Source organism: Cyrtonyx montezumae, unplaced genomic scaffold (genome assembly GCF_038088225.1).
Source record: "Cyrtonyx montezumae isolate F1298 unplaced genomic scaffold, pur_monq_1.0 scaffold_11, whole genome shotgun sequence".
Taxonomy (NCBI): domain Eukaryota; kingdom Metazoa; phylum Chordata; class Aves; order Galliformes; family Odontophoridae; genus Cyrtonyx; species Cyrtonyx montezumae.
The window spans coordinates 12410125-12438067 of NW_027071837.1; the positions used below are offsets into that span (position 1 = coordinate 12410125).

The following is a 27943-nucleotide window of genomic DNA, read 5'->3' on the forward strand; positions in this document are numbered from 1 at the left end:
AGAAACCCGACAAGAAAGAGTGCGTTACCTGGCTGCAGGGAGAAGGCATGAGCTTGTTTTTCCTTACCAGCTGATGAATAAGCAAAGTAAGAGCTGGTATGACATGCCCCTTGCTTTTATTCCGATTTTCACCCCTGTAGTGCATTATGTATCATGTTTTGAGACAAAGCGTGGGCATTGGAGGCCTCAGCTGACCTTGGTACGCTCGTATAGCAAGTCTTCCGAAATTATATCCTGTTCTAATGTTCATAATGATTCCTCCAGGGGAACATTCACATTCTGCAAAAATCTGTCTTGAAGAGTTAGGATGTGAAAAGGGCTTGTCTTGAATAGTTATCAAACTCTCCTTAGAACTGAAATACTGTATTTCCCATTTGTGTTTTTTTTGTTGTTGTTGTCCAGCTGCTACAGAAATAAAATCCCTCAGGGCAGTTTCCTCATTCTGCTGACCAAGCAGAAGCTGCTTAAGACTTGAGCAGTGTGAAGTACCCTGTGTAGGGTCTCACGTAGCCGTCTGTGAGAGGTATTTATTATAGATGTGCAGTTCCCTGCTGAGTAAGCTTCATGAATCTAGTCTGACTTTTAAATGTAACCGTTTGCCTGTGAAAGTAAAAATAAGTAAATAGTCCATTCTTCCTCAGATCAGGCCCCTGTAACCCATCCTCCAGTATTTTCATAAGCTGATACGGCTTTGTCTTATGCTCTCCTTTGTTCTTGTTTCCAAAAATGTAAGGAAAAAAAAATTAGGGACAGGTACCTCTCTTGCACTTAATGTAATCATAAATGTATCCTGATGCCATAAATACAGCTTTTATGTAGGACTGAGCCATGTGGAAATTTTATCAATCCCTAAGGCTGTAGTTAAATCTGACAGACTCTGTGCCTGGCTTTTGTCTGATGCTGCCCAGCTTTTGCTGGCATCTTTCAGCAGCTGTAAATTCAAAATATGTGTAGAAAACTTTGGTGAACACTGATGAACACTGGTGAACCCTTCAAGGAGTGGATGCAGTAGTTCTGTTACATGTCCCTCCTGGTCCATAGAATAGATACAAAACATGTTTTCTGTGCGTGGTTATGCTGCACTGCCTGGGCTGGCTCTGATACTAGAAGCTCTGAAGAGTTTTGGGGGGTGTAAAGTGGGGGTCTTGAGATTTACCAGTGTTGTAACTTCTACTTTACGTTGCTCATCTTTTCTTGGTGTGAGGTTGTAACTGTCAACTTTGACTTCATCTCGCCTTAGCATGCTTCAGAGTACTTTACTTACTAAAACTGCTGTTAGGACATCCAAAGAAATGGCTTATGGGTGTGAATCTGAGTTGCTCAACTGCTTTGTGCTTCATGACTCTTTCTCTTTCCTTTCCACTGGAAGAAGTTGTTGGAAGTAGGAATAGTTTCTGTTGCCTCATATGGTTAATAAAAACACCACTTGACTTTGCTGAAGAAGGTGAAATGCTTGTATTCCAGCACAGGAAACACGAGCCAAAAGGTCATAGAATTGTTAAGGTTGGAAAAGAGCTCTAAGATCATCCAGTCCAACTGTTGACCTACCACCAATATTGCCCATGAAGCCATGTCCCTGAGTACCACTTCTGTGTGTTTCTGGATCACCTCCAGGCACTGTGACTCCATCACCTCCCTGGCAACCTGTTCCAGTGTCTCAGCACTCTTTGGAGACAGAGTTTTTCCTAATATCCAACCAGAACTGCTTTGTGCAAAACCATACACGTCTGTTCCCAGATACTGCTTTGTTTTTAATCATCCCTTGTACACCACCTGCTCCCTTGCCAAGTGTCACTGCACCAGGTAGCAAACTCCTTCTGCACTTAACTGCAAAGCCAGGATATTCTTGGGCTCTGCTCCTTCAGCGTTGGTGTCAATGTGCAAACAAGGAAGTAGTATTGGTTTGTATACTGGAAAACACAGGTGAAAGAGTAATGAAGGAATTAAGACATCTGATGGGAGTTTCTAGAGATATTAAGCTGTAAATAGTACACTAGGGAATATGCTAAATTAACAGATGCTTTAACAGAGTGTGTTCAAAGTCAAGGCTGAGATGGATTTCAGATAGTATTCCAGAGCAGCACTAGCTGAAGCTTTGTGGTTTCTAACAGAGCTGTTGGACAAGGTTTGTGCCGTTTGTCTGCACTGTCAAATCCCTAGTGGCAATCAGGATGTTCTGCAGATGGAGCTGTGTCCTGGTTACAACGGTTGCTCTTCTCTACAGCGACGTGTGACCTGTAAGTTAGCATCTTGCAGAGAAGAATGTGTCCATGACTGTCACAACCCAAAGGGTCACTCAGCCTGTAGGTGTAGAGAGAGGGTAGCAGCAGAGGCTTTATTCTTTCAAGATTTCTATTTATTAAAGATTACCACTAGCAAATACATAATAAGCAGGCATACGTATGGATAATAAGCTGTTAGGATATTACGAGTGTATACATACATATATATATATGTAGTAGATATTAAGAATGTATCACTAATTAGTAGCAGCAACAACTAGAGGTATTAAAAGATCAGTCATCATACTAGCAAATACAGATTGTGTTGTGGGTCACAAATAACGTGACAAGGAACGTGGATTACAAACATAACAAGACTCTGCATACAACAGATTATGTACGTAGGTGTATTTCATCAAGCTCCCAGTACCAGGTGCATTAAGCTAGAAGTTCTAAGTTCAAACCATTGCTGTAGCACACAAAGATTGCTGAGGTGCACCCTCAGCAGTCTGTGGATAACACCAAGCTGTGGGGTGTGGTTGACACGCCCGAGGGATGGGATGCCATTCACTGAGACCTGGACAGGCTGAGCAGTGGGCCCAGGGGAGCCTCCTGAGGTTCAGCAAGTCCAAGTGCAAGGTCTGGCACCTGGGTCATGGTAGCCCCCACTGTCAGTACAGGCTCGGGGATTACAGGATTGAGTACAGCTTGCTGAGAGGGCCCAGGGGGCACAGAGGGATGGTGAGCTAGATGTGAGCCAGCAGTGTGCCCTCACAGCCCAGAGAGCCAACTGTGTCCTGGACTGCATCAGATCAGTAGAACACAGTCATGGGTGTAAGAGCGTGTTAGCTTTTAAATGGTTATTTTTCTGGGAATATTGTAACAGGAGGAAAAAGGGAGTGTGTATACATTCCCTGTGTGATAATGTCATCCATTCCTCAGAAAGCAGGTCTCTTAAAAGTATCAGGAGTGCTGGCAATGCAGACACCTTGGCGTTTGTAAATCTCATCTTTAATTTGTGCCGTTCTGCTTTGTGCACGGTTGAATTACAGTTCCCTCAAGGTGGGGATTTTCTCTGCTGTGTTTGTGCTGTGTTTAATGGCGTGGTGCCCCGGTCGGTTGTTCTATGAGAACACTCATTAAAAAGCCCAAACAAACACACACAAACCCCTCCCTGGGGCAGTGAGATGAATGAAACGTGATTGGTTCTGATGCATTAATTAAATCCAAACACTAGCAGATTATATTTTATTTTAAAGGGAGAACTGTTTCTATACAAAACAGTGCATATCAAACCCTCCTGATATGATAGGATTTCAGTGTGCTTTGTGATCCCATCGTGGCTATCCATGTTCAGAATTACTGCAATCAAACTTACAAACTTTATTTAGTTTTAGCAGGCCAGTAGGGCAGACTGTCTGTAACTGCCACTTCTTTCTCCATGTGCTACCTCTTAAGTGGGGAACATGAGGCTGAATGAAAAGTGGTGGAATTGATTGCATGTAGGATGAGCAGCAGATGAGGAAGGAACCTCGGAAAACGGAGGCAATATTTTTCCTCATCACAGTGTAATAATACTAGCTATTTGGGTTGTTGGTTTTGGTTTTTTTTTTTTTAAAGTATTTATAGTGTTTTCTCTCTATATATAAACAGCCAATTCTTACCTATGCATTAAAATAAATAGGAATGCTGTTAGGTATTGCAAACACTTTAATAATGTTACTTTACTGAATTTGCAGGTGTGGTTGCTGTTAGTTTGACGGGAGATGAGTAGAAAAGACTAACACTGTATCCTTGTTGGTTATTATAAGTGGATATAACCCACTGTAGCTTAACTCAACCCAGGGGACAGGCAGGAGCTGCAGGTTGTCCTGTGCTTGTATGTCAGCTCATCCAAGGCAACATATCTTACCAACCTGTGTTAATTTTAGGTAGCAGTTCACATATATTGTTTTCCTTACTTACATTTCTTCTAAATGTAGTAATAGTGCAGTTGTCAGGGCAGTTCCAAGTTTATGATAAATCTGAAATGCTTTTAAATTCACTTCTCTACAGACTGTACAAGATGACAGGCTGTGATAGCTCAGTTCTCTGTATCTGCTTGCTGTGCTTACAAAATACCCTGCAAGTCAAGTACTTCTGGAAACTTTACCTGTACTTCAGCCTTGTGGGAAGAGTCATTGCTCCCTGACTGTGGAATTACAGTTACATCTCTGATCTTCATGGAGTGAGCATTCCTCATAGAAGAGCTGTAGGATCAGTAAGGGTCAGGTGGTGAAATGAAAGCACATTTTCCTTAGTTAGCTGTATAGTGTTTTTACAAAATATCCTGTACCTTGGTGTATATGGATGGGCAAAGAAAGAGAATCCTTGTGAATATCATCTTGTTGGCTAAGCTTCAGCATTTAGCTGGAGGTTTTATGCATCAGTGAGGTAAGTCTGGTTCTGCAGTGAAACATTCCAGTATTCCACGTGTGGCTTTAGAGTGTCTCAAAGCAAAACCAGAAACATTCAGGCAAAGTTGTGAAATGCTACCAAAGAGAGAGCAAATTAATTTCATTAAATGCTCTTCTTCCTTACTGTAATCTGGTTTTGAAGACAAGTCCCCAGGGTAATAACCATTTAAGCACATGTGTAACTTCAGCTGTTGGGTTCATCATCCAAAACTGCTGATGCTTTCACTGCAGCCAAACGCTGGACATTTGACTGATTATTTTTCTGCTCATTAGCCACTCATGTAATGAAAAAAATGTGAATTTTCAAAGGTTAAAAAAATCTCTAATTCTCTTCTGTCCTCATTTCTCCTCTGTTACGTAATCTATTTGCTGGTCAAATTAGTTATTTTGCAGTTTGTATTATTCTATAGACGAATTTCATTTAGGTTTAGTGACCTTTTTTTCTGTTTTCTGGGTTTGTATACAAGCAAAAATAATGACCATTTAAGAGGAGCAGAAATTAAATATTTCTGAATGAGATGTGGAGAAAATTTATTTTATTCCCTAGGACTAGTTCCAACATCACTTACTCTTGCTAATATAGGATCATACAGAAGAAGTCTAAATGTGGGCAAACACAATTATCTGTCTGTGTACTTTACGTGCTGTCCTCGATTGAGCTGGTGTTCTTAGTGCTTTTTTTTCCCAGTAATTTAATCTCACACCAGTGAGTCACAGCTTGCCTGCATGAGATTAAATGATTGTGATTGTAACACAAAGCAAATTATAAATGTCTGAATAATTCTATCTGAAAATACATAGGAGCAAGTAGCTTAATGCCTCCTTCCTGCTAAGTGATCAGCTTTTGAAACTAGAATTATGTGACCAAGTGCATCATCTGTTAAATTGCAGCGGATTTATTTCTTTTCTTAATTTAAGAAAACAAATTATAATTCTTTTTGACCAACAGCGATGAGAAGGCGTGAGTAGAGTTTGACAATGGAGGCGAGATCCATAGTCATTGGTGTGGAGGGAATGACATGCCACTCCTGTGTTCAGACCATTGAACAGCACATCGGGAAGATGGATGGTATCCATAACATCAACGTAAGTAACGCTACCCATTTGTTAGGAAGTTTTGTTCTTATCTGTTACAAGCAAGAGGAAAGCTAGTGCTTATTGTACTGAGTTGTCATCTGTTAGTCCTCAAATAATATTCTGCCTCAGTTCAGTAGTATGAATTTCAGAGCTTAATTCAGTATAGTGAAATAAAAAAAGCTTCCTAAAAACGAGTTAGACATTAACATTCTTCTGTGCTGTTCGTTGAGAGAAAGAGCAGCAGAACTACAGTCTCGAACAACTGATGGACCTGCTTGGTTTGCCCTTAATCCAGACTTACTTGAACTGCCTTGATTTTAACCTCTTTTTGTGGTGCTTTCTTGGTGCAGAGGAAACACCAATATTGTCAGTGTTTGTTTTTCTGTATGAGCAGACTAGTGGATGAGGGAGTATTCCAAGGTGAGCTGGCTAGTCCTAAAGAATGCATCACAATATGGCAGTTTCAGTAATGAAAACCATTTTAAAAGCTGGGAGATGCCTTCTGGTCCTATGGCTGGTTTGTGCAAGAAGGAGCAGTCCTAGCAATTACAGCTGTAGGGAATTGCAGAGTTTAATTTCTAGCTTGTGAAATCTTGCAGTAACATTCTGTAGTAGTTGATTTTTACTCTACAGAAAATAGTATTTTCCTGGTCTTGTCAAATTGGTTTCCATTTTTTGTGTTTGTCAGAGATGAACACTGCCCTTAGCAGAATTTGGCACCCTGTCTATCAGGGAGCATACGACTGTTGCCTGTGGTTTATTTCAAAGGCCTTATCGTGGTGCACCGTTCTGTGCAGAGGCAAATGATACACCAGTTAGTACAGTTCACTTCTGCATGAAGTACGAGTTCATGTGTGCTTACAGAAACGTGGTATGCTTTTAGAATCTGAGAATTCTCTGAGAAACAAAAACCTAGGTTTATGTTGAGTGATGATTAACTGGGTCAGGAAGAGAGGTGAATATTGGATTGCTAATACAGACAAGCAGGGCTGCATTTAGGTAATTTTGCTTCCAACTGCAATGAAACCAATAAATGTCCATATTCCTCATTCTGCTAAAGCTCATAATTCAGACAAAAATGAGGAAAGATGCTTAAAATCATTTGTAATTTAATCACATCTGTGGCTTTTAGGTTGTTTCTTTGCCCAGAGTAAAGATAAATTTAATGACAGTGTGTTGGGCCTCTGGCAGGCATTGGCTTTTCCTTTTGGAAATGGCAATAATTGTATCTGATGTATCATCAGTTGGGAACAAATTAAATTGTAGATATGTGTACCATTGAATGTGAAAGGTTAGCACTAAATCAGGAAGCCTCTGGATCACCAAAATGTTCAGAGAGAAAACACAGCTTCTTTGGTGTTAGTCATGTGTCTAATTGCAGAGCTGAATTTTGCTCTCTGAAGTCTGATGTCCTTTATTCTACAAAGCAGAGCAATAGCCTGTGGCTAGGATGTCAAGAGTTATGGGACTCCTTTCACTGCTACTTAGTACTTACTACCCGCACCTCGAGTACTGTGTTCAGTTTTGGGCCCCTCACTACAAGAAGGACATTGAGGCCCTGGAGCGTGTTCAGAGAAGGGCAGCAAAACTGGTGAGGGGTCTGGAGCACAAGGCTTATGAGGAGCGGCTGAGGGAGCTGGGATTGTTCAGTCTGGAGAAGAGGAGGCTCAGAGGAGACCTTATTGCACTCTACCACTTCCTGAAGGGGGGTTGTGGTGAGGAGGGGGTAGGCCTCTTCTCCCTGATAAGTAATGACAGGACGAGAGGGAATGGCCACAAGTTGCACCGGGGAAGATTTAGATTAGACCTGAGGAAGCATTTCTTTTCTGAAAGAGTGGTCAGGCACTGGAATGGCCTGCCTAGGGAGGTGGTTGAGGCACCATCCCTAGCGCTGTTCAAGAAGCGTTTAGATGAGGTGCTGAAGGATTTAATTTAGTAGTTGGGTAGAGATAGTGATAGGAGGATGGTTGGACTAGATGATCTTATAGGTCCTTTCCAACCTTATGAACTTATAAGAGTTATGGGACTCCTTTCACTGCTACTTAAATATTTCAGATTTTTCAAAGAACGTTTTCTTCCATCCTTGCAGTATGAGGGTAATTACTGCTAACTGCAAAATTGTGGCAGCAATTAAGAATTTTGTACTGTGGGCTCATGTGCTTTTGTTTGAATTGCACTGAGCAATTAGAAAGTTTGACTCTGGAACATTTATTTGTTTTGCTATAAGATGCACTGATGTTGTGTGATGTCTTAAAAAAAAAAAAAAAAGGGGGGGGGGCCAGACAGATTCTTCTTAAAGGATTCTGAAATTGGCAGGGGGAAAAAAATCTGCTGTGTCTAACCATGTTGTTACACAGATAAGCAGAAGTTATTGTGTGATGGCCATTGGTATGGCTTCATTGTTCTAAGTGGGTAGTGATGGATAAAATGATACTGGACAAATATTACTAAGCTCTGCAAATAATAGCTGTTCATAATTCCATGCAGGTTACTAGTTCCTATCTCTTAATACTCCAATTTGCTAAATTGCTTTTTGTTTCTCTTTGCAAGGTGTCTCTAGAAGATAAGAATGCCGTCATTATTTATGACTCAAAGCTGCACACTCCAGCAACGCTGCAGGAAGCAATATATGACATGGGGTTTGATGCCACGTCAGCTGGTTCAAGCCCACAACCTGTTCTACATGACACTATTTTTCTTACTATTCCTACTCAGTCAGCTCTGACATCTAAAGAGATTCGTAGCACACTACTGAACCACAAAGGTATCCTGGATGTTAAGGTGTCCTCTGATGAAAAGTCTGCAGTGGTGACTTTCCTTTCTTCCATTATAAATGGTGATCAGATTACCCAAATGGTCCCAGGAGTAGACTTAAGTATTTCAGCACCAGAGGTAACTCCAGGAACGTGTGAAGATCCCAGCTGGTCTCATGCAAGTAGTGTTTTGTTACGCCTGAAAGTGGAGGGAATGACCTGCCATTCCTGCACCAGCACTATTGAAGGGAAGGTTGGCAAACTGCAAGGAATTCAACGGATTAAAGGTAAAACCCTTCTTATAGAAAAAAATATTCTTTTGGTAAAAATATATACTACCTTCTGATGACATTCGGGACATACCTTGGATTTAGATTAGTTCTATACAGCAGTTGCCTACTGTGGTACAAGATAGTTACATGTTTAATTTGGACTAGAAGTGAAGGGGGACCAAAGCGTGGTGAGGATAGTTCTGTAAATGAATGATAGTGTTCAGTGATTACTTTGTGTTTTGGTAGAGAAACTGGAGAAATAGTAGAGTTCTATAACTTTTTTTCAGTCACAGAACCCTCCAATACCAGATGTCTTTTCTGTATAGCAATTAATGTTTATGTTTTCTTTCTAATTAAAAATCAAAATGTCTCGTGATTGTATGCAAAAGGAAATAATCTGCGTAAATAACTTTAACATGAATGTAATGCAGCAGGCCCTGGATAAAAGAATATATCTGTTAAGAAGTGGTAATGTCCTTTGTAGACATCTTGGGAAAAGAGCAAAAACTGAAAGAAAAAAAGAGTATGTAGGAGTTGTGGCATTATCCAGATAATTACTGATTGAGCTAAATTACGTTGGTATGTTCTGAGCCACTTAAATCTCTTTTCCATAGCAGTTAAATTTTTGAGCATTTGAAGCATTTTTGGAAAGCTTTGACTTAGAGAAACATGCCTGTAATGCTTCTTTTTATTGTTGAATTTTCAGTGTCCTTGGACAACCAGGAAGCTGTTGTTGTGTATCAGCCTCAACTGATTACAGCAGAAGAGATCAAATGTCAGATCGAAGCTGCAGGTTTCACAGCATCTTTCAAAAAGCAGCCTAGACCCCTTAAACTCAATGCTGCTGACCTGGAAAGGCTGAAGAATACTCAGACCAAAGGTTCTGACATAGCACCACTGAAAGAAAACACAAGGAATGTGAACGACACAAAGACTGTTGTTTTCAGAATTGATGGCATGCACTGCAATTCATGTGTCCTCAACATTCAGAATACCATATCAACACTCCCATCAGTAACAAGTATAACTGTTTCATTAGAGAGCAAATCTGCTACTGTAAAATACAACCCAAAATTAATTAGCATAGATGTACTGAGAAGTGCCATAGAGGCAGTGTCCCCGCAGACATTTCAAGTCAGCCTTCTTGACAAGGACGAAAACGTCGCACTTTTCCCTGCGCTGGCGTCTCCACTCAGGTCTGTGAAGGATGCTGGCCAGCCCCTTACTCAAGTTGTTGTGATAAATATCGAGGGAATGACTTGCAGTTCTTGTGTGCAGTCTATTGAGGGGATCATTTCCCAAAAAGCTGGTGTAAAATCTATTAATGTCTCTCTGTCGAATCGTAATGGAACTATAGAATACGACCCTCTGCAGACATGCCCGGAAGGTTTACGGTCTTCAATAGAAAATATGGGATTTGATGCTTCCTTGCCAGGTAATGACACGTTAAACTTTTAATCTTAAAACTATGATGCAGTTCTGTTGGGGATTTGGTGCCACTGAGGATGAAATTAGCAGTTAACGTGTGCTACTTCCTCCGTGTCAAAAAATCTATCCTCACTGTTAGTGACACAGTTAAGTGTACATGTAATGCTTTCTTCAAGACTCTAGACTGATTAAAATTGATTGAGATATCTGGAAATATAAATGCAAATATTGATATTCAGACAGCAGCAAAGTGAGACACCATTTGATATTCATGGAATGAATGTGGAAGGTAAAAGGATCTTTGCTAGCTGCTAAGAAGAGTGGATGGCTGGACTGAAGTTTCTTTAGAAGCAAATTATTAGAGAAAACTTGTGAGGAGTAAGCAAAGGGCTGTGTAACCTGACTTTGGCATGACTGAGGAGTGACAAAAGCCTGAAGAGTGTGGGTAGCAATGAAGAAATTAAAATGTAGCTTGCCATTATGTCTGGTGCAGTAAAAGTAATTGCAGAGTAGGAACAGATAGCTAGGTAGCGAACTCCAGATCTACAGGTAATGCAGATGAGTATTAGTGGGAAGAGACTTCTTGAGGGAGCAGTGAAGCTCCATTTTTTTATTTGCTAGGATTTGAAGAAATACAGCATTTGAGTGCCTCGTTTGACTTCTTTGGTTATTGTCATAAAATATCTCAACATTTAATTCTTTTTATATTGCTCCTGATAAATGGTAGCTTCTGAATTGATGTGAGAAGCAGCTGTCTGTGGTTTGACTTGAGAGCCCTTTTCTAAGGCCAAAGCCACTGAATTTCTGTACAAAACATGTATGCACCTTGTGCCTCAGGTAAAGTCAGTACAATTACACCTAAACTAAGGTTGCAAAGCAGATGCTGAGCGTGCAACATATCATAGAGGATAAAGGATGTACTGTAAGATGGATGGATACAATGAGGAAAAGCAAAAGGAAAATTGTAACAAGGCAGTCAGTCAAAAGCTTCAGTGGTCAAAACACCATCTGACTTGGAAAAAGCCTTCATGATCACAAAGTCCAACCAATAACCTGACCTACAGATTCCTTCACTGGGCCGTGCCCCTTGCTGCCACATCCACATGTCCCTTAAATTCTTCCAGCAATTGGGGACTTTTTTGGGCAGCCCATTCCAGTGCTTTAAATATTTCACTTCCTGAAAGAAAATTGTCTAGTATGCCAAAACACACAACCAAAGTTCAGTTAAACTTCTGCACTACTTAGGCACTACCTACTTTCACCTGTTATAAAATAAGTAAATCTAAAAATGATTTTATTTAGCATTTTAAGCTCTGTATTTGTGAATGTAAGATTTTAAACAGAAGCAGCTGTCATAAAGTTGCACAGCAAATATGATACCATAAGCAGAATGAATGTTGACTGGTGTTCACTATCCTTCATTAGGAATGAGCCTAAATACAATTTATTTACACTCCAGTGGTCTGAGAAATGTTTGGAACAGGCAGTTAGATATGGCTGTGACTTTTTTAATGGAAAAGATAAATTAAGGTGTTTTGTTAGTTTTTTTTAAATGGCTCAAGCATTGCAAAAATATATGTGATAAAATTATATATAAGATTTTGCATTTTCCATGACCTGTGAAAGTTTTATTTATATTTTTTTAGCCAAAGTATTTCTGCAGCATGGTAAAACTGTTCATCAATTACTAACTCCATCAAAGCAACTGATGCTGACATTTCAGACTCTTCATTTTTAAAATAGTTTATTAAATAGTTTATTAAAATGGATTATTAAATTAGTTTATTTTATGGCATGAGGATGGGAAAAAAAATCACCTGTTTTTGGTTGGTACCACTTTAAGTATATAAATCAATGCTATATTTGTAACACAACACTCTGAACCTAAACATATTCATTTTTTGCCCTGGCGAGGTTTAGAGTTACTCTGTTGTCTATGCAAAACAGACCTTTTTTGTCTGAAAATATACTAACAACTTATTTAGTACCAGGTCATAGTTAATTGCACTGTCTATTTGTAATGACACAAATTTCAATCTCTTTTTCAGAGATGACAGATCTCCCTGTGGGAACATCTCAGCCCACACCTGAACTGCAGCTGGAATCTGCTCAGCCTACCTCCAAAATGTTACCGAACTTTGTTGATAAACAGGAGTCCAAGAGCTTGTCAAAGTGCTACATCCAAGTCACAGGAATGACATGTGCTTCATGTGTAGCCAACATTGAGAGAAATTTAAGAAGAGAAGATGGTCAGTATAATCTGTTATATTTCTAAGCATTTCTTTTAGAGAATACGTTTAGCTTTTGTAGTGTGTTTTTAATTGGTGGGTTGTCAAGAGAACTTCCGCTGCTGGTTTGTTTCTTAAGAGAGAACGTAGTCTTCTCACAGTTGGTTCATAAAATGAGAAGAGAATGTAATTCTTGTTTCTTTACTGCTGGCTGGAGACTGCCCTTGCAAAAGCGGGAGCTGGATTACACTAAAGATAATACAGACATCAAATATGTAACCTCTTGAAACTGAGAGAGATCTCTTCTATTGGTATGACTTACCCAGATCTGCAAACTAAAAGCAGAAGTGTTCGTGTCTGTATTAGAAATTGAACTATTAGAGACTGGAGGTATTAGTGTGGACTAAAGAGAGGTGAGCTAATTTTAGCTTTGCAAGTCAGGACAATGTCATCTGTCTTTCTGTTGGAGTGTATATTTGCAGGAAGAAATAGCTGCATAAGTGTAATGAGGAGTCCTTATTATAGACTGTATTTAATTATCGTAATGAAGATGGATATATTCCAAGTTAACCTGGAATATTGTTTTTCCATCCTGAAAGCTTTTAGTACTTTCCTTTTAACTTAGTACAGTAGGATTGCACTTTGTTAGATCTAAGCTTTCGAAACACATTCATTCAAATTCTCTTTTGTGCGAAGGGATTTTTGAAATGCTATAATTAAGTCAGAAAAATAGGCTCAAGTGTATTTTAGAAGATTTTTTTTCAGAAGTGGGTCTTCTTTTCATACAGAGTGAACTGGTTATTTGTAATTAAACTGTTGGTAAACATGAGCTGCACGTGTTTCAGTTGGAGTAGTACTTTCACCCTTCACATCTGCACTCCCAAGTTTTTGTTACATGGTTGCTGCATCTTGCAGAAGTGCTTGTTTTCATTTGTATGTACCTAAAATATGGTAAATTTCTCAATGTTATTGCTTTGCACTGTTACATTATCATAAGCACAGAGGTCTTAAACATTCACTGCTATTTTTACATCCTTTTCTAGGAATACATTCAGTACTTGTTGCCCTAATGGCAGGAAAGGCAGAAGTGAGGTATAATCCTGCTGTCATACACCCTGCAGCTATTGCAGAGCTCATACGGGATTTGGGATTTGGAGCTACTGTCATGGAAGACAGTGGTGAAGGAGATGGAATTCTGGATCTTGTTGTAAGCTAGTAATTAAAAACAATTACCCGTGTCTTCTTTTGTCTATTGAACATGATTGTGTAAGCATTTACTTCTTAATGTTTTGACAGTATAATAGAGCTTAATGTGCAAAAAAATGAAACCCAAATCATAGGGTTACATGTATCACAAATTGTGTGTTGTTTTTAAGATCGTCCTTCAGACTGTCTTGGCTCAAATTACTATGCTGAAGTCCAAGAGAAATACCCCTGTATTTTGGTGGGGTTATTCTTTATATTGCAGGATTTGTCTATTTATTGTTTTGTAGCTGAGTCGAGCTCAGAGTTTCCAGCTCTGAGCATGAAGAGACAGCAGAGGTTCAGCTGAGCTTAATAACTAAGTGTCTGCGCTATGCTTCCTCTGTAGTGCTCTCATCCTTCATAAGTGATCCCCCAGTCTTACTGCTTCAGACCCCAGACGTGAGCAATAAGTAGATCAGGGTAGTTATAAGCATGCTTTGTATTCCCATGTCCTAAAAGTGCATTGACTTTTTGTTTTGATGACTAAAGGAATCCTTTATTTTACAGGTGAGAGGAATGACGTCTGCTGCTTGTGTGCACAAAATAGAATCCACCCTCATGAAGACTAATGGTGTTTTATACTGCTCAGTAGCTCTTGCAACCAACAAGGCACACATTAAATATGATCCTGAGATTATAGGTCCTCGAGATATTATACAAGTGATAAAGGTTAGTTTTGTGAAGGCACTACATCTGATAAAGTCACCAGTGTCCTTTGAATAGTTTCATACTCCACAACATAAGGGAAAGCTATTAAAGGGAAAAAAGTCTGGTTCACCATTGTCTTGGTCTTAGTGCACATTTCTGTAGATAACATGAGTGTTCTGGCTCAGAAACAATGCTCCATTAGGGCCTCATCCTGGTGTTTAAAGAGGGAGATTTGGGAAAGCCAGACTTATGATAAATTTGAAAACAACAACCTATAGTTTTGCAGAAGAGTGAAGTGCTGTAGCAGAAGAGAGATTAAATAAGTTACTTGACTTTATCCCTCATTTTCTGTACTTCGGGAATAACCATTTTTGGAATGCCATGTTTTAGACTTGCATTTTAATGTTTTAGAAAAGTTGATTTCTACATCAGACTATAACTTAACCTGTGCAGAGATAAAAGCAGTTATCTCTGAAAATGTTAATGAAACAAATCTAATGCAGGCTGGCACTATCAGTAATCTGTACAGAAGTTTTTAAGAGTTCAGATGGTCTTGAAAAAGTTCACGGTTCTCTTCTATTTGTTTTATCTTTTTTTTTCTCTTTAGGATTTAGATTTCACAACTGCTTTAGTGAAAAAAGATAGATCTGCTAGTCATCTAGATCACAGACAGGAAATAAGGCAGTAAGTACTCCTGGACGTATTTAGATTACATATAAACATCTGTGCTTTTTTGGTCTTCTTTCTAGTAAAGTTGGATATTTTGTTAGTTTGTGTGGACTTGCTTGATAAAATGTTATTCAGCACTTGACAGCAATACAAATGTATTTATTTATTTTTAAACTTAAGGTGGAGAAGGTCTTTTTTTGTGAGTCTGGTTTTCTGTATTCCTGTCATGGCAATGATGGTTTACATGATGGTTGTGGACAGTCAACTCTCAGATGCTCACAAACATCTCAACATGAGTACTGAGGAAATGGAGGCCATTCACTCCTCTATGTTCTTGGAACGCCAGCTCCTGCCGGGACTGTCTGTTATGAACTTTCTGTCATTCTTACTCTGTGTCCCTGTACAGGTAAGTGGCAGTGTGGCGGTGCCAAGTTGGTGGGTTAGACATTCAAGATGAAAAACAATGGAGAAATTAAATTTCAGAAGTGACTCTTGTTACAATAGAGCAGAATACTTTTGAGGTGTCACCACTTCCAGTAATGTAAGCAGTGATGGGGACTGTTAAGGACAGGTCAGTCAGTGTGTGGGTGCTGTGCAGTCTGACAGCATTTGTGGCAGCTTGTCTGTCTGTAGCCAGTGGACATGGGAAGGAGCTGGTGGAGCTGCATGGAGGTGAGGTGATCTGAGAACACTGAGAGGAAAATCTAGCTCTTGCACAGAGACAGGATTTTGTTCAGTAAATGATGGAGTACTCAAGTGACAAAAAAATTGCTTACTCTCTTAGAAAGATGCTGCTGCTGTATGTTACAAATGTGTGTGTATAGGACATAACTGGTGCCATTACTGTTACAGATATTTGGAGGCTGGCACTTCTATATACAGGCATACAAAGCACTGAAGCACAGAACTGCAAACATGGATGTGCTCATTGTTCTGGCAACCTCCATTGCGTTCGTCTACTCATTTGTTATTCTTCTAGTTGCAATGGCTGAGAAAGCAAAAGTAAACCCTGTGACTTTCTTTGACACACCTCCCATGCTGCTGGCATTCATCTCGTTGGGCCGGTGGCTGGAACACGTTGCAAAGGTAAGGAGAATAAAAGTACTTGTGTTGGGCAAAAGTGAGTGTAGCATGGCAGCTGTATTTCAGACAGCTCAGGGTAGTGATGGTGGAAGGCTGAAGTTTTATGCTGCCTATCATGCACAGTAAACATTTGTTCTTGACATCTCTGAGTGCAAAGCATGAAATCTACAAGCTGTAACACACTGAATATCATTTCAGAGTGGTGCATACCTTAAAAATCATATGCAAAAGCTTTGTTATATTTTTAACCTTTTTTGTTATAAAGTCGTCTTCAATAACTGAACTAATAAAAATATGAAATAATATAAATCCATTTTCCAAAAGTATTTTCTTAACAGAGTAAATTGCAGTGTATGAAGTTGTCATTTACCCTACAATTTTTTTTGCAATACCATAGTCAGAAAAATATGAAAATTATTATTCTAGGGTAAAACATCAGAAGCACTGGCAAGACTAATTTCATTACAAGCTACTGAAGCAACTATTGTTACCTTGGGCCCTGATAACATTCTCTTAAGGTATCTTTGTCATTTGCATTTTCTATTGTTCCATTTTTGTTGATAATATATTAAATTCACAGGAAAATGTTATAATTCTGTAGTACTATGAAGAAAATAAGATTTGCTGGCAAATTTGTATGCTGTAGATGTTAAAATGCAGAAAAATAAACACTACTGCAATTTGTTTTGTTGGAAATCTCATTAATTTTTGCTAATAAGGAAATAAGTGGATTTCCTCACCCGGAAGGTTAATTAAAATATGATGGCTGCTTCACAGAGTACTAAGCCTCTTTTTTGTTTTGTTTAAGTTAACAGTGTCTACCAGTGGAGTTATGCTTTGTGTATAGTGTTTTTGCCTGGATAACTTCAATTAACAATCTCTTGTTTAAAAACTCTCCAGTGAAGAGCAAGTTGATGTTGAACTGGTTCAGCGAGGTGATGTTGTCAAAGTGGTGCCGGGGGGCAAATTCCCAGTGGATGGCCGTGTCATTGAAGGACACTCTATGGTAGATGAATCTCTTATCACAGGTGAGCATCTACTTTGTTTGCGAGTATAAACATGGTTTTGTTTCTTTTAAATGAATCTGAAGAAGAAAAGTTGAATCTTAATGTAAGAGTTGGTAGTTATTACCAGAAATAACGCTCCATCAGTTACCTGTCGTTGACCTTTCCTTAGGTGAAGCAATGCCTGTGACTAAAAAGCCTGGCAACACGGTCATCGCAGGTTCCATTAACCAGAACGGATCGCTGCTGATTTCAGCAACCCATGTCGGAGCTGACACAACTCTTTCACAGATTGTTAAACTTGTGGAGGAGGCCCAGACCTCAAAGGTAAAGTAGCACCAACCTAAGTGTTTGGGTTTTGTCGTAGTTGGGCATCAGTGCACCAAGTCATTTGCAAAATGGCTGAGGTTGTTTTGATTTGAATTTCAGCCGGCCCATTAATTTTGGTTTTGGTTGTTTTTTGTTGTTTTTACTGAATGAGAACTTCGATGTGATCCACTTTTTCAAATCTCATCATTTTACAGAGTAAATATGTAATTACAAATAGTAGTTTGCCAAATGTGCTGAGAACAGAAGCTGTGATCACGTTTATGTCTGAGGGCATAGAAGACAATAAGCATGGTGTTAATGGAGCTGACGTTTGCTTTTCTTCTTCCTAGGCTCCTATACAGCAATTTGCAGACAAAATTAGTGGCTACTTTGTTCCTTTTATTGTGGTTGTCTCTGTGGTTACCCTCTTCGCCTGGATTATAATTGGATTTGTGGATTTTGAAATAGTAGAGAAATATTTTCTGGTAAGTCAGTCTCCTTAAATGTCTTTTGAAATATTTCAAATATAATAAGCCTACAAATCTATTAGGCTGCAGCAATCCTCTTTTTAGATTATTCTTGCAGGCAGTTGTGGAGTGGGAATGCATGAGATTGAAGTATTGTCATATTTAAAACTTAGCTCTGCTATAGCATAATTTTTCCTGCGCTTTCAATTTTAATACTTCATCCTACATGTTTGCAATTTCTACTTCTTTTCTTCTTTTTACATCAAGGGCAATGTGTAGTTGAATACACTGTTTTCATTGCTGAATTTCTTTTCTAAATAGAATTAATTTCTGTCACTAGGGTTACAATAAGAGCATTTCTTCAGCTGAAGTGATCATCCGTTTTGCATTCCAAGCCTCTATCACAGTCCTGTGTATTGCATGCCCCTGTTCCCTGGGATTAGCAACCCCAACGGCTGTGATGGTTGGCACTGGAGTAGGAGCTCAGAATGGCATACTGATCAAAGGAGGAGAGCCATTAGAGATGGCACATAAGGTAAGAAATGTGGGTCAGTAGTACTCTGCAGGCTGGTACCAGTGGCGTTCTGCCAGTTCCTGCCTGAGCTTTTTTTCACTGAATGATGTCTTCCTGTTTTGCTGCAGGTAAATGTGGTTGTATTTGACAAAACGGGTACAGTTACTCATGGGACTCCAGAAGTGATGCGTGTGAAATACCTAGTAGAGAGCAATCGACTGCCACATAACAAAATGCTGGCGATTGTGGGAACTGCAGAGAGTAATAGCGAACATCCTCTCGGTGCAGCAATAACAAAATACTGCAAAAAGGTAAACTGTATAGGCAAAGTTTACAGAGAAACCTCTCCTGCATTATTTAATATATATGAATAGTCTTGAGTGACTTAGAAAATGGTTGATGTATTCAGATGGAATACTGAGAATTGTGAGGCCTCGTAAATCCCCATATATTAGATCTGCTGGATACTCAATCTATAACAAAGATGTGAATGTTTCTCTGCTCCCGATAGAACTGCTTAAATTGACTTGTGAATTTTGTAAATGTGTCATGCTTCTCTGTATTTAAATTTCTTTGTTTGCTTCTTGTTTTGTTTTGTTTTTTAGGAACTGGGTTCTGAAACCCTTGGGACATGTACAGATTTTCAGGTAGTTCCAGGCTGTGGCATTAGCTGTAAAGTCACCAACATAGAACCATTGCTCTACAGGAAAAACAGAATGGTTGAAGAAAACAATATTAAAAACGTGACGCTTGTGAAAGTTGAGGAACATGTGGAGGAATCAGTGCAGCCTGCTCTGATTATTGATGCTGACTTACCAAGTAAGCTGACTGCAGTTTATAGATTAATATTTATATTGCAAGACACGCTTTTGGTTTTGAGTCTTAGTCGGGATCTTTAAGAATGAGAGAATTTTCTTTCTGCCTTGAAAAACTGGGCTTGCATCAAGTCACCTATGAAATAGAGCTGGCCATTCCTTTATTTCATGATCATGCATCACTGAGAATATTTGGATAAAAACATTCTGTTGCTATCAGTAGTTGGAAAATCATACAAGTATTAGTTCTTTTCTTCACTTAGCTTCATCCCAAGTTACTATTTTCTAACTGAAATTGTTTATTTGCACATCAGGCTGTTTTTTAATCGAGAGCAGCTCAGTATTTGATCTTTCAACTGCATTAGAGCATTAAATTAAAAGCACCAAGAAGGAGACTTTTTCCTTTACTGCCTCATGACCTGTGGTTCTTGGTCCACCAAAGTAGTAACTACCTATTACTGATGAAATGTCAGCAGTGTTCTTCATGAACAGCTGAAAAGGTGGATTGAGGAGGGGAAAAAAAAAAGTCTCTTCCAATATTGTTTACGCACTGAAATATTAGTGAAGAATTTAATGAGAGAGCATGGGTAGGGTTAGCTGGAGGAAAGCTTCCTAAATATCTGTATGATGGCAAGAGTTTTCTTCTTTCAGCTGCGATGACTTCTCAGAAGTACTCTGTTCTCATTGGTAACCGGGAATGGATGAACAGAAATGGCCTTCTAGTTAAAAATGATGTTGATAAAGCCATGATTGAGCATGAGAGGAGAGGTCGCACAGCAGTTCTCATTGCTATTGATGGTAAGTTCATTGCCATCTCCTTCATTCAGAGGCTGATTAATCACCACTTAAAGAAACTGATAAGTAGCAATGCCTAGTACCATCTGAAGTAGACTAATGGAATGAAAATACATGATTAGCTAGAGTTATGAAACACTTTTATATGAGAAAAACCTTTTCCTGCCTTTTTCAGTTGATAGGAGGAGTGAATTTAAGACAAAGACTTGAAGGAGAGCAAAGTGGAAGAAAGGAGAAAAAAGAATTTGTTGTTGGACAGTCTGTACTCTGTGTGAGCTTGAACACTGCTGCCCTTATACCTGTTCATATTCTGCCTTTTATTGTCGGTATCAGTGTTTCTGGAATTGGTCTTACTGAACAAAATGTTACTTCTTCAACCCTCCCCAAAAAACAACAACTTACTACAAACTCCTGTGTGTTTTTAAGGAGTGCTGTGTGGCTTGATAGCTATTGCTGATACTGTAAAGCCAGAAGCTGAGCTGGCAGTCTACACTTTGAAGAATATGGGTTTAGAAGTTGTTCTGATGACTGGTGACAACAGCAAAACAGCAAGATCTATTGCCTCTCAGGTAAGCGGTTCTATGGGTGTTGTGGTTTGAAGCTTGCTACATCCTCCTTGCACAACAGCTGTTGTCATGCTGGCATTGCATGTGGCTAGCAGAGAACTGATCTGTGGTGGAAAATGCTAATGTTTAACTGAATAAGAAGAGAGACTAGAGAGTCCTTTTTGAATGTGAATAATATTAGCTTTGAAATGAGAGTTATTTTCATATCAGATGCATTTGGTCTGCTGACTTGTGAGCATGACGTCTATACCATGCCTCTACAACATAAGCTTCTGCCTCTAATAATGTGAAAGCTATTGTGTTTTCTCTCTCCATCCCTTCCCATAGGTTGGCATCTCCAAAGTGTTTGCAGAGGTTCTTCCCTCTCATAAAGTGGCCAAAGTGAAACAATTACAAGATGAAGGAAAACGGGTGGCCATGGTTGGGGATGGTATCAACGACTCCCCAGCGCTTGCTATGGCTAATGTGGGAATTGCTATTGGTACGGGAACTGATGTAGCTATTGAGGCAGCTGATGTGGTTCTCATTAAGGTAAGAATGAGGAACGTGTAAATCACTCAAAAGATGATTTCAGTTGTGTTGGTGTAGTACCTTCATAAACAAGTACAATTAGGTATTGTCTTGTCTTGCTTGTTTAGTAGTGGTACTTGTCCTATGAAGGAATCTTTCCTCATTTTCTGGCTACAAATTTGGGGGCAGTCAGAGCTTGGGAGCTGGCAAAAGAACTAAAACGTGAGGTGACTTTTGGCAATAGTGAGTTATACTTAAGGAACATACCGGAATTTCTCCAACATTATAGTCACTTCTTCCTACATATCAACAACAGCTTGACAGAAATTGAGGTAAGCATGTAGAGATGTACCACATAGATGGTGCTGTGTATGTTCGTTTGGGTTGCGGAGGTGTCTGGAATAAAAGTGGTGCTCATTGTATGAGCTCTGTGCAGACACAGTAGATAAACCTACAGACAGAATGTGTATCCTGTTAACATCCAGTGCATGGTGGTTAGCTTTAAAATGGGAGCATGGTGACACTGCACATGCATGCTTTTTATCTCTGACATCGCCAGTAAATGTTTACTTCCAGGATGATTTGATGGATGTGGTAGCAAGCATTGATTTATCAAGGAAGACTGTTAAAAGGATCCGGATCAACTTTGTCTTTGCTCTAATTTATAATCTCGTTGGAGTTCCCATAGCTGCCGGTACGTGAATGTTTCCCTGTGATAATAAAATTGAGCTTACTCATTAGATGGCAGCAATTTACTGTTGTGTGGAATAGTATCCATTTTCTTGATTTCTGACTAAGTGCAGAGTTGTTTGCCTGCTGAGTGTGCAGTGATGTATTTGTGCATTGTCCTCTCTCGTATCAGCTCTTGTGGATGCACTTAACACATAAAACTGACTTTAAAATAAACTGTTCATTGAATGAGCCTGATCTTGTGAACAAACATTTTACTGAAGGCTGGCAAGACATGCCTACTTTTATATTTCATATTATAGAAATGACATATTCAGATGTATTCACTTATGGGTTCTGCCTGAGATAGAATAGAAATGTTTACCTTAAATATTTGTCATTTAACACTATACTAAAATTATATTAATTAATACAATTGAAATGAAACTAAAATTAGACACAGAACTCCACATGGACTTTTTACAGAAGACATTGGATTCATACTTGGAGAATGCCATGTTCCTACCCTCAACTCATCATCATCTTCTTCTAGGTGTGTTCTTGCCCATTGGTCTGGTTTTGCAGCCCTGGATGGGATCTGCAGCAATGGCTGCCTCCTCTGTTTCTGTTGTGCTTTCTTCTTTGCTGCTAAAGATGTGAGTACGAACAATGTTGTTATTTGTAGTTCGGATTTGGAGCTCACCTTTTTCTCTTGTCATAGAAAATGAGTGTGGGACTATGGCACTATGATGTGAAACTTTTTGAAGAACAATTGCAGGTCTGTGGTGGGTTCTCTTCTTACATGAGAAGAGTTGTCATTCCAAAAATGTTTCAGACAGTAGCATTTAAAAATGTCATTTCTATCATGAAGACAACTGTAAAAATCAGAAGTGCTCGAAATCTAAAATTCCTTGGAGCCCTTTGTGTATTTTGGAGAAACCTCAGCACGTGCTGATGTCTGAAAAGTGAGTCTTCCAGGGCACTTCAGCTGTACACACCACACCAGCACAGGATTGTTGATACATAGCTGCGTTTGTGAATGAGCAATTTGCCCTTTGCTTCAGAGTTAGGAGCAGTGGTGTAGGAATGGCATTCTTTGCAGCTCAGTTAACACACTAGGCTTCAGAGGAAGCAGAGTAGAAGAGCTGGTAAATGCTGCTGTAGTGGTGCACTCCCAGTAGATACACCTTGCTGGTACATGTTCTGCAGATGCTCAGCACCACTGAAGCATTTCAGAACTGAGTGATACGTGTCTGCTTTACCTGTTCTGTGAGCTGGCCAAAAAGCACCCAGTTAACTTCTGGTTCTGTAGTAGCTTTGCAAAATCTGAAACTTGTAAATTATATTATAAATGTCTCTGGCTTGTACGTGATCATGGCACTTAGAAGCTAGCTTCTTTCTGTATTTCAGTGTCCATTACTTCAACCTGAGACATGTTGACCTACTGTTTTTTCCCTTTTTTAGGTACCAGAAACCAAGTTCTGAGAAACTCGAGTTCCGAGCCCGTGGCCAAATGAAGCAGAAGAGCCCATCAGAAATCAGTGTCCATATTGGAATTGATGAGACTGGGACAGGCGCTCGAAAGCTGAGTTTAATGGATCGAATCATCAACTACAGTAGAGCCTCCATAAATTCTCTCTTCTCTGACAAGCGTTCAGTGAACAGCATAGTTCTTAATGAACCAGATAAGCATTCACTGTTGGTGGGAGATTTTGGAGATGATGATGACACAACGTTATGAAAGGCTCCCTTCCCCCAAAAGGAGAAGAGAAAGGAAGAAACAAAATGGAAAAATAATCAGAAGAACTTAAAAGCTGCTTACGAGTTTGTGCAAGCAGAGATCAATTCTGGACGTCATTACAGATGCTTTTATGCCTTTCTGGGGTTCAATCTATATCTATACAGGTATTTCTTCTTCAGTGTAGAAAACAAATTTATTTCTAGTGACCTTCTAATGTACTTTTTTTTTAACTAGGCTTAAACAAAAAAAACAGTGAGGCAGATGCTTGCAAACAGAGCTGTGTTTATGTGAAGCCTGAATTACAGCATCTTTTGGCAGAATGTCAGAATATAATTAAGGAAGCTAAGGAAGCAGAAATGTATGTCCCTGCCTTTTAACAGATATCTTTATACGCAGTCAAGTTTAATAGTGTGTTTAAAAAAATGGCAAATTACCGTGTTTCTAAAATACTGAAAGTTCTGTGTTTGCAGATAGAGGTGCCTTACTTAAAAATTTCTAGGACTGCTCTTGTTTCCATAGCCTGCACTGTACCAGAAGTCACTCCTCTCGAATGCCACCATCTCTTTTATAAATGTCTGGTTCCAACTTTTCATGCTCCTACCTTCAGAACGTCTCTCTGTCTGGATTTCTGTTCGACAGATGACTGAGAGATTTTGGGTTTGCTTCCTAACGTGGTACTCAGGCTCAACACTATACATCCTTGCCCAAGTACACTCCTACAAAGATTGTGTGTTTGAAGATGGAATGGGTTGGGAGGCTTGATCTTTCTCAACTCAGTCTCTTGCAACAAACATCTGAGTGCATGAATGTGACGTGCTATTCACCAAAATGTTTAGCTTTTAAAAAGGCAGCAGCATAGGCAGTGCTTACTGCCAAAACCAACTAGCACTCCTTAAACAAGCCAGAAAAGTTTGGTGTCACACAGACTACCTTTAAAATATTTACAGTTTGGTCTCTGGGGATATGTAACCTCAAAGAATTGATTATTTTTCAGTTACTGCACTAACACCAGTTGCCTGTAGAGATAAATGGGCCAGGTATGGTCCAGAATCTGCTCCATCGATCCAAACCTCTTTAGTTTGGGGTGTTCAGATTCAGGCTTTGTGAATTAAGACCAATTTCATTTGTTACAGAACTGAAATCTCAAAATGCAGGTTTTGATCATTTAATCATGAATATTAAAATTAAAAATATTCTCAATGAGAACTAAAGTTGGTGTTCATCACCCAGTAGCTAGCTACCTATTTGTTACTTAGTAAACCTTGGTTTTAAATCCTGTGCTGAGACAGCAATCTAAAACAATTAAGTTCAATAGTGTTGAATTAAATCATAAGATACAATTAACAGTGTAAACATGTAATTCCAAATACTGCCACTAGAGATGTAATATTCAATTCAGAATGTGACAGGGATCTCTGTAATGGTCTAATTTTTAACTTAGTCTGATGTGAATGCATAGATAGTGCATGTCATAAGTCAAAAGCAGTTTTTACTTTTTTTTTAACAGGAAAAATATCAGTGTGTAAAAACAATAGAGCTGTGCTGTGGATTATGTTATTAGTAGATCAGTATTCTTGTTATATTGTGCTGAGGACAACAAAATTCATTGCTGCCACTAATTTAAGAAACAAAATACTTCTGTTTCAGAATTAGGTTCTCAATATCTCTACGTGAGTACAGGTTTTCACTTCCTTTAGGTTGTATGTATATGTTGTGTTAAGAAATTCTGAGATGCACTACTGCAAAGCCATTCCATGAGATGTTTTTCTCAGTTTTCAGCAACAAAGCTGTTTGTTACAAAGTGGGTACTTACCTAAAGGCCAACAGAATGCTGTCAAGCAGCTTTTAGTGCTTTAAGGCTGTGTAAACTGTTTCCAAAGATTTCAGTTGTCTTGTTAATCCATGTTCATTCTCAGTGCTGTTGTCAGCAAGATTCTGTAGATGGAACAAGAAGTGTTTTGCATGTTATTGCCTGAGTTTTGCTGATAATGGATCATCTAAATCACGCAGTGAAGACACAAGGCAGATCCTCTGTTCTTTCAGGTAAGACTTTCTCTGCTGGGGTGCTGCTCCAGCCCCTGCTGTTGTGCAGATGGTCTGTAAATGACAGACATTGTGCTCTTACTGCAGGAGACACAGTAGTTACATAGGGTCACATTCTTGCTTAGTAGATAGAGCAGCATGAAGGGTTTGTTCAGTTCTTTCAAAATATAGTTTTAGAGATAGTTGGGGTAGAAACCACACTTCTGAAAGAAGCTTATACCAAGCGATGCCTCTAGTTAGCAGCTCTGGTCAAGACTGAGCCTGGAAGTCCCTTTCAGTCCAGTTTTCCTCCTTAAGAAAACCTGTCTAAATGTCTTTTGAAACTGAATTCAGTACACAGTGCGTTTCAGTGTTGCATAGCTGATTAAGGGATTCAGAGTCCAGGGCTTTGAGAACAGTTTGTCTGTCCACTCCTGCTTCCCACTCCCCTAATGTGTAATGCCAACTTGCAGACAGCTTGTCTTGTGATTAAATTATCTTATAAAGGTGCTTTACAGTGAAGAACCAAAATATTTTTCAGTTTGAACGTGCAGTGCAAGTGAAATAATGTGGGAGGTAAATGTTTCCTTAACTGTAAATGTTTGAATATGTAAGTCCCTTACTCCTCTTGTAGACTGTTTGAATTCAAGGATTTGAAATGTCTCTTGGAAATGTAGTTACAAATGGAATTATGTATTACTCGTTTGTTTTGTTTTCTATAGCTATTTATAAAACCTATTTTATTTAAATATATATATATATATGTGTACACACACACACACTGAGGGCTTTAAATATCACCCTGAATCTTACCAATAAACTTCTAAAAGTGTAGACACTTGAAATTTTAAATGAAAAAGAATGTGAAGCTGGCAGAAAACAATGAAAGCAAGCAATTTTATTTATTACAGATGTTGCTTAAAACAAGTTCCATCTTAATGCTTTAAACTTGAATGGAGAAAAGAATGCTATTCTGGAATGTTAATTTAGTACTGTTACATTTCTTTATAACAAGAAAAATGCAGTTTTGTAATTCCTATTCTTTTAAGACTGTGCCTCCATCATTATAAACTATAATAAAAATGTACCTTCCAGCAACTTCCTTAATCACGTTCTGTGATCTCCTTGCTGATTTCATAGATCCTGCAGCTAGCTGTTGAAATTTCTTCCCATCCCTTCCTCCACACTGTTCATTAAAGGGCATCACGTGCCACCTCTGGGACGTGCTGATGTTGGATTTGCCCTGCAGCAGGTTGAAATGCGTGTGTACAGGATGATTTTGAAGGCCTTTCATTTTGTATGCGTTTCATCTTCACCAAGAAGTCACTCTGAAACTGGAAAGGTGAAGCACTATTGGTTTTTCCCCTGATCTGGCTGAAGGGTATTAACGTTTTCTTACGTATGTTTCCAACACTACTCAAGTGCGTGACCTTCAGCAGCACGCCTGGCCCACCTGAAAGAGTGTGTGCTAGTGACAGCTGGGGAACTGGGCAGTAATCCTTACATAAAGAGCATCACATTATTACAGAATCAGAGCAGTTGGGGTTGGAAGACTGCTGAGGATCATGAATGGAGCTCAAGAAGTGCAAATCTCTCAAAGCATGTGTTGGCCTCAGCAGATTGCCCAGTACTGAGTCCTGTCGAATCTTGTAGTATCTCCACCACTTCTCAGAGCAGGGGAAGAAAAATAAAAGTTCTCCCATGTTGAGATGAAACAGGAATTCCCATGTTTCAGTTTGTGCCCCTTCACTCAGCACTACTGAGAGAAGCTGAAGTGCAGTTATTTAGGCAGTCACACCACGTCCCAAAGAAAAGTGCCAGGCATGAGCCTATGAGAGAAGGGCCGTGCAAGTGCTCCTGCCTTTCTGTAGTGGAAATGGCCAGGCATCATCCACAGAGTACTCCCTGGACCAGGCACAAATCCAGCATAAATCCACTACAACAGCATAGGAATTATCCTGAACAGTATTTGAAGCAATGAGGACCAGTAACTGAAGAAGGCCCCCTTCTCAGCTCCTCCATCCAAACAGCCTTTTTTGCTCCAGTAAAGGATTTTTTACTCCAGTAGGACTGGTCCTCAGGCTCTGGTCTCTGGCTGGCATTTTCTCTGGTATGCTTTCTACCTTCCGTTTGTCAGGATGGAAAAGGGGTACAAAGCCGGAAGTCCCATAATGTTAAGAAATTTCTTGAAGCATTTCTCAAACGCTAGATGTCTTACATACTTCAGCTTGCAAGGACCTCTGCTGTGCCACATCTAGCACATTCCTTACACCTGTCTGCAGGTAGATTGTCTGGGGTGCTTTTTCCAGGAGTTTCATGGTGCCATTTTATTGTGTTCCTACAAGAGTCCATCTGGCTCTCTGGATTGCTTAGGCTGGAGTCCTGCAAAGATCTGTTCTCCCCCTGCAGCTCATTTTTGCCTAGCCCTGAGCTGGTCTCACTTGGAGATG

The 27943-nt window shown here is 39.4% G+C and overlaps 1 protein-coding gene across 2 annotated transcripts; it reads left to right on the forward strand.

The window, feature by feature from the left end:
• On the forward strand, nucleotides 1-26589 carry ATP7A (ATPase copper transporting alpha). Of its 2 annotated transcripts, none has more exons than XM_065729567.1 (23): nucleotides 1-485; nucleotides 5628-5764; nucleotides 8306-8795; nucleotides 9487-10215; nucleotides 12257-12457; nucleotides 13480-13643; nucleotides 14189-14350; nucleotides 14937-15013; nucleotides 15179-15404; nucleotides 15851-16084; nucleotides 16508-16599; nucleotides 16982-17109; nucleotides 17258-17412; nucleotides 17745-17879; nucleotides 18202-18396; nucleotides 18504-18686; nucleotides 18981-19194; nucleotides 19842-19988; nucleotides 20412-20554; nucleotides 20879-21082; nucleotides 21638-21755; nucleotides 22284-22386; nucleotides 23195-26589. In XM_065729567.1, the coding sequence occupies exons 2-23, from the start codon at nucleotides 5657-5659 to the stop codon at nucleotides 23469-23471; spliced, it is 4485 nt and encodes a 1494-aa protein (XP_065585639.1). In that variant the 5' UTR covers nucleotides 1-485; nucleotides 5628-5656; the 3' UTR covers nucleotides 23472-26589. The 2 variants fall into 2 exon arrangements, with proteins under 2 accessions (XP_065585639.1, XP_065585640.1); XM_065729568.1 differs by having other exon boundaries at nucleotides 1-86.
• The last annotated feature ends 1354 nt before the right edge of the window (nucleotides 26590-27943 follow it).

Bases quoted from the DNA above. Each gene is read 5' to 3' on its own strand.
- ATP7A (XM_065729567.1), top strand. From the start codon at position 5,657: ATGGAGGCGAGATCCATAGTCATTGGTGTGGAGGGAATGACATGCCAC. The intron at 15,014-15,178 runs GTAAGTACTCCT...TTTAAACTTAAG, and splicing joins CACAGACAGGAAATAAGGCA to GTGGAGAAGGTCTTTTTTTG. The intron at 19,195-19,841 runs GTAAGCTGACTG...TTCTTCTTTCAG, and splicing joins TATTGATGCTGACTTACCAA to CTGCGATGACTTCTCAGAAG.